At 34.4% G+C, this 11,177-nt stretch overlaps 1 protein-coding gene across 3 annotated transcripts; it reads left to right on the top strand.

Annotated features, from left to right (window-relative positions):
* The first annotated feature begins 1,063 nt into the window (after positions 1 to 1,063).
* Positions 1,064 to 10,706, top strand: LOC122611135 (ADP-ribosylation factor 2-like). 3 transcript variants are annotated; one of them, XM_043784109.1, is made up of 6 exons: positions 1,064 to 1,138; positions 1,713 to 1,895; positions 6,508 to 6,578; positions 7,131 to 7,250; positions 8,314 to 8,432; positions 8,900 to 9,204. In XM_043784109.1, the coding sequence occupies exons 2-6, from the start codon at positions 1,748 to 1,750 to the stop codon at positions 8,988 to 8,990; spliced, it is 549 nt and encodes a 182-aa protein (XP_043640044.1). In that variant the 5' UTR covers positions 1,064 to 1,138; positions 1,713 to 1,747; the 3' UTR covers positions 8,991 to 9,204. The 3 variants fall into 3 exon arrangements, with proteins under 3 accessions (XP_043640044.1, XP_043640045.1, XP_043640043.1); XM_043784110.1 differs by lacking the exon at positions 1,064 to 1,138 and adding an exon at positions 10,461 to 10,706 and having other exon boundaries at positions 1,358 to 1,895; positions 8,900 to 8,981; XM_043784108.1 differs by lacking the exon at positions 1,064 to 1,138 and having other exon boundaries at positions 1,358 to 1,895.
* Positions 10,707 to 11,177: the final 471 nt, after the last annotated feature.

The raw sequence follows: 11,177 nt of genomic DNA, 5'->3' as shown, positions 1-11,177 counted from the left end.
TGACAACTAACAACATACCAAGTTGCAGCAAAGGCATGAAGAATCCACTTAAAAAGCACATAAAAAGCAGTCAACAATAGAAAGTATGAAATTCGGAACCAAGGGAAGCACTGCAAAATGGTATCAAAAGATTTAAAGTTAAAAGAACGAGACACAACAAAAGGTATAGTGAATTAATGATAAAATGCTTACCAAACTATTCAAGGCTGTGGCAGCGAGGAGCAAAACAAGATTAAGCGAATGTGCAACAGCAGTCAACTGTTATTAGATAGAAACAGAGTTTTGACATTTGTAAGAAAACCCTAAAACATATATTTCCACCAGTCTATTAATCAATATAGTCATATGGGTTAAGGTCCAAATGGGTAATCTTAGTATGGGTCAGGTCATGATATGTTAGTATGAGCTTACAGAAACAAAACATAAAATCCTAGTATGGGTCAGGTCAGGATGTGTTAGTATGAGCTTATATAAACAAAACGTAAAACTTAGTATGGGTCAGGTTATGATTTTCACTTTTCTATTCTCTTTTTCATTCTCTATTGCAACCAAACAAGAGAAATCTTTCCATTCTCTTTCCTCCCTTTCCATTCCATCGTACCAATTATCTTTTGAGTAATTACAAATATGCTAAAAGATAAAGATTGATTATCTATACATTGTAAAAATTATCACACCCCCTATTTTTAAAAATAGTTACACAATATAAATCACTCCTAATAAACATCTACTATGGAAAGGGTTTTATAAAATATTAAATTGACCCTTAATAAATGAATTTATACTCTAAACATTTAATTTAGTTATTAACACTATAAACCACTATCTTTTAAAAATTTTCACTATCACAATTACATCAACCTACACCACTTGACATCGCTACCATCACCAACACCACTAGACCGTATTTCCCACCACCGCCGCCACATTACACGATTACCATGCTTGTTTAATAAAATGATTACTCATTAGGGGCCAATTTCAACATTTGTGTATTTCGAGTAACACCGATCCCGAAATCCATCCATCCATTAATTAAAAAAAAAGATCCCGAAATCCATCCATCCATTAATTAAAATAAAATAAAATAAATAAAAAAAGCTACTATCAGAAAACCTTCAGCTGGATTTGCCAAGAGGTATTTTATCTTCCTTCCATCCTTCCTTCAATACGCATTTTTTATGATATTGATTCGTGTTTAATTCTGCTATCATTTTTTGTTTTGTTATTATTATTACTATAACAATAATTATCATGCGATTTGTTTGTTCCTGTATCCGAGTCCCCGATATACACAACTATAGTAATAAACTAATAATGATAATGATTATTCATTTTTCATGCATGCTAGGTTTAGTTATACTAATTTCCATCATTTTGGTTCTAAGTTTGATATTAAAGGTGTGTTTGGCAATGGCATTTTAGCCGCAGTAAAGCCATTTGCTTTATAAACATAACCTCATTGTTGAGAAAAAAAAAAGGGTTAGAGTTGTCAGTTGTCAAACGGTCATGGTCTGACACTCTTCTTAGAGAACCTCTAAGTCACTCTCAACATTGCATTTTCTTGGGCGGGGGATGTTTGACTGGTTTTTCTGTTATCACTTTTCTTGCAAAAAGTTAATGGAACTTTGTGGGCAGAAATGGTGTTGACAGATGTTGTAGAAAGAAGGAATTGTAATTTGTAATGATGTGTATTTGTGTGCGGTGTCCAGTACAAAAGTGAGTAATTACCTGAAGCAATATCAAAATGGGTCTGACTTTCACCAAGTTGTTTAGCCGATTATTTGCTAAGAAAGAGATGCGGATTTTAATGGTAGGTCTCGATGCTGCCGGTAAGACTACTATATTATACAAGTTAAAGCTTGGGGAAATCGTGACGACAATTCCTACCATTGGTGAGTCCTGCCTGTTATATATATATATATATATATATTTTCATATTCAACTATTTTAGTATCTGTAGACCTCTTTTCTTGAGTGATACTAGTTCATTTAATGATACAAATGTCACACCCCACCTTAGGCGGAATTGTAGGATATGACGAAAAGATATAGCATAGCACATGGACTTTATAATAGAGTCATACTAAATGAAATCCAAATAAATGTAACTCCCACAAGCGGGATAAGTCTAAGCAACACGCCTCAAACAACAAAAGATGTAGCAAATAGCAAATAGAGTTCAATGTTCAAATGCAATCTAGGAGTCCATGAAGGATCTCTTTATTGGTCTTCCTGAAGTCCATATGCTCACTCTCCTTAAGCATTGTTATTACCTGAAAATGAATGCTCGAAAATGTCAACATAATGTTGGTGAGTTCGTAGGTTTAAAGGAATACAAATGAATTTGTTGTGCATGAGTGCATGATATAAGAAGTATGGACAATAGTGTAAATATAAACATGTAGCTGTATGCAAACCAGATACTGATCAATGTCATCATAGTTATCCAACAAACAGAACCCTATCACTCCTGCCAACAACTCAATCACACATTGCCTACCAACAACTACCAGCTGGAGTATAAAGTTGGTAAATAGTTATCAAATAGTCTTCAATAGATATCGACAGACATCTATTGCCATAAATAGTCTTCAATAGATATCGACAGACATCTATTGCATCATAGAAATCAACACAAGCAAGCTAGCATACACATTTCATAATTACACGTATTTGTCCAAAACAAACTAGTTTTGGCACGGCTAACAAAGAAATGAAAAGTGTTTTGAGTATGATTTTCCCCCAAAAAATAATATAAAAAGGGGCCACGAAACTCACCTCAACATGCAAGTAGTCGTGCAAAGTCCAAAATGATCACTAGAATCTACACAACACATATATAAGAACAAGTTACAATTATGGACATGGTCAATAACCGTCCATTGTAACCCGTATTTGATGATATACATATATGGCTACTTTCAAAAATATTCACAACTGATTTGTCATATATTATTAAGTTACAAGTCACATAACTTAATATAGAGTATTTGTTTTAATGATTTATGATTGATTTCTACAAGCTCATATTCAGTGAAATTTTTGGTAACTTTATCTATTTTTTATTAGGATGAAACGAACAATTCAAGCTTTCAAATCTTAACTACTGTAACCTTAGAGTGTTATAAACTTACATGAGTTTTTACTTAATTTATTTGACACGTTAACTATTTTTAAAAATTCCATAATTACAGACTAGTCAGAAAATTCATTGTTTGCGCGCATAAAAGTTTTATAAAAGTTAAGAGCCTTCGAAGCTTCAAAAAAATCCAATTTTTTTAACTGTACACTCTTAACATCTTAAAAATGTTTCTGGAAAAAAATAAACTTCCAGTTCATAAAATCGACCAAGATATGACTATTTGAAGTCGACCTAAAATCTGTTCAGAAAACTCAGCTTTGCGCAGTTTTGTTGTAAAATTCGTTTGACAACCTTAAACTTCATATTTTGACACGAAACCAATTCCACCAGAAAGTACACTTCCTGAACTTAATTTTAGACACCAAAAAAGTGACTTAACCATCTTTCATGACCAAGATACGACCTTTCAAAGTTAACAAACCGAATCTTCCAGATTATGAAATAACTCAAACTTACTGTTTTAAAGATTACTACAACTAATATTCATATATAAACTTTCAAATCTTTCCAACACCTATTTACATCTGTTATTATGATTTCCAATGCCTTCATAATTGGATTTCTTTAATTACATTAATTATTATGCTACAATAAATACGTAAACTTTTAACATTAATATGATTTATACTTCAAGCTTTTGATTTAACCCTAAAAAAAACCCTTTCATTCATTATTATAAATTTTGCCATAATAAATATATTCATCAACATAGGTTACCTGTAAATAAAGATTAATAAATAAATAAAAAAATATGCTTATATATATATATATAAGAGAAGACAAGTGATTTTACCCCAAGATTGATGATCTTGAGAGGGTTTCCCTCTTTTTTTTTTCCTTTGGCTCGACGGCAGCAAGAGAGAAAGAAACAAAATAGTTTTTTTTTTTTTAAAGTATTTACTATATATTTATTATAGGGATAAGGGTTTGGAGTTTGAATGAAATTAGGATACAATAATATATAATTTATCAAGAGTCCTAATAGGATTAACATTTCTCTTTTCTTTCCCTTTTTTTTTTCTTCTTGGCCGTCCCCCCTTAAGGAGGTTATACTCCACCATTTTTTTTGTTGCTTTATTTATTTAACTTTTAATTTATTAGTACCATAAAACTATTATTATTATTACTATATATATAATTATTGAAATTTATTATTATAGACTTTATGCCACTTTTCTACACTTGTTATACTATATAGGCTCATTGACTAGTAAAGAAATTTGGGATTCAAGTTAGAGACTATAATAAATTACCGGTTTTGGTGACGGATGTCACAACAAATATTCTATTAAACTGATGGCATCACTAAACATTCAAAGGTTCTTTGATGGGACATTAAAAGAAGGGGCTTTAGCATGTAGATTACACATGGAGGTTGAGTCTTTCTTGACTCAAATGTACTTCGTGGCCCTTTCTGAACCCTATTTTGGCTACCACCATGATGTCACCTAGTGAGATTTCAAACCTGAGACGTCTTGTAAAGATGGCATGATGATAACCACTAGGCCACCTTGGAGGTGGTTTTTAGCTTGTATTTGTGACTACCTTAAATTAAGCTATCAGGTTTTAAACTCCAACACCATACTCTGTAGTTTGTACTACTTTTAGAAGATAGGACACCTACAAGGCTATAACCATTCTTAGAAAATAAAATGTATTATTAAACACACTTTAAAGAGACTTGCAAAGAAACTACAATGTTGGAGATTTGTATAAAAAGAAACCATAAGATGTGCAGGAATATTTTTTGGTGGAAATGGTAAAGCTATCACCCATCTAGAATTTACTTACGGAAACGACCATCGTCCGGAGTAAGTTGAGGAACGTAATTCGACTATTTGAGTACTCCATAGTTTATTTATAAATTTTTTTTATAAAAATGAGGGTGGTACCTCACCAATTAATTAAGGGATATAATTAATCCTCTTAACTGAATAGCTTAAAGATCCTCCTAATCATGAGATGATGACATGTGGAAAAATCATGGGGCAAGATTAGGAAAAAGAATTAGTGGATAACACATGTTACCTTTTTATAGTTTTAGGAGAATTTTTAGGCTTTATTTAGGAAGATTTTGATATGATCTCACATCGGCCAAATATGGGATTGGTTGGTGGTTTATAAGCCTAGGCGTTTCCTCCTCCTTTGAGCTAGCTTTTGGTAGTGCGTTCTACACCTAGCTTATGGCATGATACGAGCCTATTATGCGATGGGTTCTTATCAATTGGTATCAGAGCCAGCCCTACCTTTCGAGGTTCCAACGCTCGGAGTGGTGGCTTGGACCCAAGGAGAAGGGTGCCAACCGTGACCAACATAGCCGTGACCAACGAAGACGTTGGCTCTTCAAAGGGTGGGGTATTGATATGATCCCACATCGGCGAAGTATGGGATTGGTTGGTGGTTTATAAGGCTAGGTGTCCCCTCCTCCTTTGAGCTAACTTTTGGGAGTCAGTTCTACACCTAGCTTATGGCATGATACGAGCCTATTACGGGATGGGTTTGTATCAGATTTATCATTTTCCCTTGATTAAAAACAATCAAAAGCTACAACTTTAAACCATCAGAATGGACATGCCTCTTTTCACAACATTCGACTTCTCAATTGTACTCCTATACGGTACATCACTTTCTAGCTATACCAAACTGTAATTGTATAACAACTAATCAATACAAGACTCATCATTAGCAATTCACAGTAAGCAATAAACTAAACCATCCATCTAATCTACTTCAACCTCTTGCACTGTTGCACACTTGCACATAATCAGCTTAACTCAATAGTTAATATCTAAGTTGGATTCTTGGCACAGAAGGTTGCATACATAAATTGATTATCTGCTTCTTCCTCACATACTCAGAAACGGTTCGGAACCATATATATTAAATAGTAAACAGTTTCATTGAAGTTAAGAGAAGAGAAAACGACTACTCAAATTTTATTATAACCAAATACCAACTTAAATGATTTACATTACGGCTTTAAGAAAGGAGTTTTCTTGCACTGTATTCAAGGTTCAATAGCTAAAAATTAGCGGAATAGGCCAATAGCTAATCCTTTAGTTTGGCTTAGGGGATGTGGATGATTCGTTTGAATCACATAGATGCTTTAACTACTGCTTTGTTTGTGGTTTTCTAAGATTTATTTGTGTTGATGACGCTTACAGTAGAAGACGTTATATAGGTTGCTTTGACATGATTTTGAAATATTACATGTGGTCTTATCTAACATGCAACTGGTGTGATAGTAGTTAGAAGCTCTTTTTTCTATACTTCGTTATGGTTGGAAGTTGGAACCATATACGAGTTGATCTATTCGCTAATAAGTAATTCTAGCCTTTCTGATATTAAGAGTCCTTTTTCAGGATTCAACGTTGAGACTGTTGAGTATAAGAACATCAGCTTCACTGTTTGGGATGTTGGTGGTCAAGACAAGGTTTGCATTATCTGATTTTCTTGCTAGTTTCCTTCTTTACTCGTATATCTATTTCCTCGGATAATAAGTATTATGTGTGTAGTGTGATATGTTTGGCCGTTGCGAAGTTAGGATAGTGGTCGAATTTCGGTTAGGCAATAGCTTGTAACTTGGAATTTATTATTTTCAAGACTAAAAAATTAGAAATAAAGTGTAATTTATTTGAAGCATGCTAGCTTAAAAAATTTCAATGAGTAACTCTTTTAATTGCCGTTTAAAAATAAAATTAAAATGAGTAAGTTATCTTAGAACAAAACCCCATTCAAGTGTTTGTAGTCTCACGTGGAAATGAGAGAATCTATGAGCATATGCGGACTGACTGTGATTTATACACTCATGTCAGATGTGATTATGTGAAAAATGTTGTAGATGTGAGTACTGAGTTGTAACACTTCACATTATTAAGACAGCTGTCTAATTGATACCTTTTTTGTGGTTACTGGAGCAAAGCGACTTGTAGCTTAGCACTTTTTAGTTCTCTGTGGTAATTAATGCCGTCTATGCTGCTTGCAGATTCGTCCATTGTGGAGACACTACTTCCAAAACACACAGGGTCTTATCTTTGTGGTGGATAGCAATGACAGGGATCGAGTTGTTGAGGCAAGGGATGAATTGCACAGGATGTTGAATGAGGTACACAATTAAAACTTTGACTTCGAGAACTAAATGTTATTATACATTTCTCCATACTATTTCAAGATAGCAATTCTTTCTAATTTTGCTTTGGCAGAGTAATAATCTACTGTCGCAGTTTTTGATCTAGTTTCACATACCTGGCTAATGATATTCTAATGTTATTACGAGTATTATATTAAGTGTTGCTTCAAATCCAACACCGGTTTGTTTTATAGTTTGCATCAGGTGGTGTATGACCCTAAAGTCTACACCTAAGAGTACTCATGGAGACCATCTAACTAGGTTTCCTTCCTGGTTTCATGCTGAGTGGGTGCAAAACACCGTGGTTTAGTTGGTTATTTAGTGGGTCAAAATGGCTATCTTAGTATAGATTGGGTTTGACGCCTAACATATTTGTCCACAACTTTCATGCTTTATAGGTCAATTTCAATTCTGATTACAAGTTCATATCGTTTTGATTTTTTTTCTTTTTAACTTTTTGAATAAATTGATTTAGGAGGTTTTATGCATCAAATACACTTTGGGTGAGCATAAGCCGAACTGATTCGTTTATAAGCAAATAAGTTGATACTGTCACCTTTAGTTTAAGAGACCAGTCTACTTACACTAGAGATGTGTTAAAAGCTACAAAAGTACAAAGGGAGGCATGAAGTTGTACATATTATCTACATGTATTTGTCTTGTAAAGTAAACTTTGATGTTGCTGATTGTTATACATCTAACACTGTTACTCTCTACATGAGCGATATGGACCAGTGATGGCCTCATACTTACAACATGCATGCCTTTTGAACTTTTGGGATTTACTTCTATACAGAAGTATAAGGCAGGAAGAGATTTAAGCTGGATTTCTTGTCATTTATGGAGTCATACTTTCATTAGTGGTGTTTTCTGTCTTTTATATATATGTATAACCCGAGGATTAGGAACAAGGTGGTGCACATGGCACAGCAAAGTTTTGGAATGTAAACTGGGTTATGTTTTATTGTTTTTTGACCCTTTGAGGCAGAGTATTGAACCATATCTTTTATAATCTTAAAGTTACTTTTGCTACTTGCAGGATAAACTTAGAGATGCCGTATTGTTAGTTTTTGCTAACAAACAAGATCTGCCAAATGCCATGAATGCTGCTGAAATTACTGACAAGCTTGGTCTTCATTCACTTCGTCAACGCCACTGGTAAGCGGCATCACATAAACTACAGGGAATGCAGCACTTGAATTAGAAAAAAAATGTAAAATTGGTCCAAGTAAAGTAACTATGTCCAGGATTCTTTCATCATACAAGAAATAGAATGGCACTTGGAATGTATACCCTCTTTTTATTTCAATGACCTATTAGGCTTTTCTTCATCCCCGTAACTTTTTAAACCTTAGCAAAATTTTGTCATTTGACTTGACATCAGTAAAGCACAATAAAAAATCTTGATAAAACATGCAGTTTTAACATGGGAACTCTTGAAAAACACAAATGGTGCATTTTGCATTATTAGCACTTTTAAACTGGAAATTGTTGCGATCTTATGGGAGAGAGGGAGTGTATTTGTTGTACTCTGGTCCATTGAAACTCGATGGTATAAAAGATGGAGTTAGCGGTTACATAGACTAATCAAGTGTTTGAGATCGATTTGGTTTCTCCGTCTTCAGGTACATTCAGAGCACATGTGCGACATCTGGTGAGGGGCTTTATGAAGGGCTGGATTGGCTCTTAAACAACATTGCTAACAAGGCAAGTTAATATGACAACTAAGGTTGCTTATAGTTTAATATAGGGATTATGGCATCGGAATGTAACCAACTATGACTCAATGATTATGTAATGTAGTGACCTTTCAAATTGGCTATCTGATGTAAGTACCTTCCATTTTTGTTCTTTTAATGTATCTTACCGGGTAACATCCTATTTGTAACCGGTAATGCCACGTTTGACGTAAAAAAGAATAGAGATTAAAGCACCGGAGTGTAACCAACTATGAGTGAATGGTTATGTAATGCAGTAACTTACGAAAGTGTTAAAATTGATGTAAGAACCTCTCTGTTTTGTTTACTCGATGTATCCTACCGGGTTAGTCCGACGACTTTATACTCTGGTCATCTTCTCCGTCTAATTTCCGGCACTATCTTCGGTAACAACAATTTATTCCGGAGAGCAAATGTGAAACTGTAACTCAATGTCTAACTTCAATCCCGAACACAAATCAACACTAGATATAGAAAGATGCATATATACATTTACTGATTTCAGAACACGATTCAATAATAATCATACTAAAATCCTAATCCCCAAATCAAATTGTGTTATGATCACTTCATCATTGTTAACCAGAAAGATCCGACCATCCCATCCCCACCACAATCAAGATCCAGCAACTTTGGTTTACAATGGGGTAAAAAGGGGGGGGGGGGGGGTTTGACAGAGAATGGCGACGGTGGTTGTCTGGGTGGTGGCTGACATCTGTTTATATTATTGGTGGCAATCGGCGGTGGCACGTGTCCGGATGTGGAGATGGTGGAGAGATGGTCGCACCTCCTAAATGGCAGAAAAAATGAGACCGAGACTACCCACTACAACCTCGTCATAGTCTAAGACCATTGACCATCCATTTCGTTGGAGTTCATAACCCACAACCGTAACCATGACCGTACAACAGGTCAACCGGTAAATGAAAAGTACAAAAATGAGAGGTTCTTACATCAGATAGCCAGTTTTAAAGATCACTGCATAACATAACCATTTAGTCATAGTTGGTTACATTCTAGTGCCATAATCCCAAAGTAAAACTAACATTATTACCGGCTACCGGTACAACAGGTCAACCGATACATTAAAAGAATAAAAATGAAAGGTAGTTACATCAAATAGCCAATTTGAAAGGTCACTACATTACATAACTATTGAGTCATAGTTGGTTACATTCGAGTGCCATAATCCCTTTAATATATTAGGAATGACTATGGTTTGGGGACGGAATGAGAATGGATTTCTAAACCCTCTTTTGGCCATATATATCTAATATAATGAATTTGACCCTTTATAAGTAAATCATGACCAAATTATCTCATTCATTAGTAAATAGGTTGAAATTACAACTTCTAAAGTAATAGAAACTAGAAACGACTACGAAAACACCTTTTGCAGGTGGATATTATTTTCTTTTTTCATCTTTTGTCACGTTGACTTTTTCCATATGCTAATACCTTTCTGCAGGCATGAGGATACAAACGGTTTTGGTTGCTGGTGGAGTTCTTGTGGTAGATGTTGCGTGCTGTTTCATTGATGATCTGAAGTTATAAGTCTTTAGCAGTTTCTTGTAAAGTGGTTACTAGCGAACATATCAAACTAATGTTGTTTGATGTCCTCTCTACTTCTACTAATATTCTAGAACGAAACTCGTCTATAAATCTGAATTCAAGTCTAATTATGTTCAAACATTGACTTATTTTGACCAGTTTTAAAAGAGATTATTTTGTGGATCCAAAATTTTTGAGTTCAAAATGCCTGCTTGGAAAGTCTATTTGAGTTTTATTACTCGTAGATGAGGAAAACACTCTGCTTCCTATATGTCTGTAAGTATATAAATACAATAACATTCCGACAAGATGTCTATGTTATGTAAAGATCTCGTAAAATGTCTATTGAACGTATTGCATAGGGACCATAGGTAATAATCCCTATCTATAATTGTTATATACCAAATGGGAGAACACAACCAAAAAGACTAGCCTAATGGGTGAGAGAACTCATTTGGTATATAAACCCCACATTGGTTTTCCATACAACCGATGTGGGACAAGTCTCATACCTTGTAATGGATTCGATCTGTAACAATAATTGCCACACTTAACAAACCAGCTATTTGCTTCTAGCGACTACAGCTATTTGAAAGTACTAAATTACCAGATGCAAATTTTCTTTTCAAGGCAA

This window comes from Erigeron canadensis, chromosome 8 (genome assembly GCF_010389155.1).
Source record: "Erigeron canadensis isolate Cc75 chromosome 8, C_canadensis_v1, whole genome shotgun sequence".
Taxonomy (NCBI): domain Eukaryota; kingdom Viridiplantae; phylum Streptophyta; class Magnoliopsida; order Asterales; family Asteraceae; genus Erigeron; species Erigeron canadensis.
Note: the sequence above shows the minus strand (reverse complement) of the source record. Positions and strands in the feature narration are given on the sequence as shown.

Bases quoted from the DNA above. Each gene is read 5' to 3' on its own strand.
- LOC122611135 (XM_043784109.1), top strand. From the start codon at position 1,748: ATGGGTCTGACTTTCACCAAGTTGTTTAGCCGATTATTTGCTAAGAAA. The intron at 1,896-6,507 runs GTGAGTCCTGCC...GTCCTTTTTCAG, and splicing joins GACGACAATTCCTACCATTG to GATTCAACGTTGAGACTGTT. The intron at 7,251-8,313 runs GTACACAATTAA...TGCTACTTGCAG, and splicing joins TGCACAGGATGTTGAATGAG to GATAAACTTAGAGATGCCGT.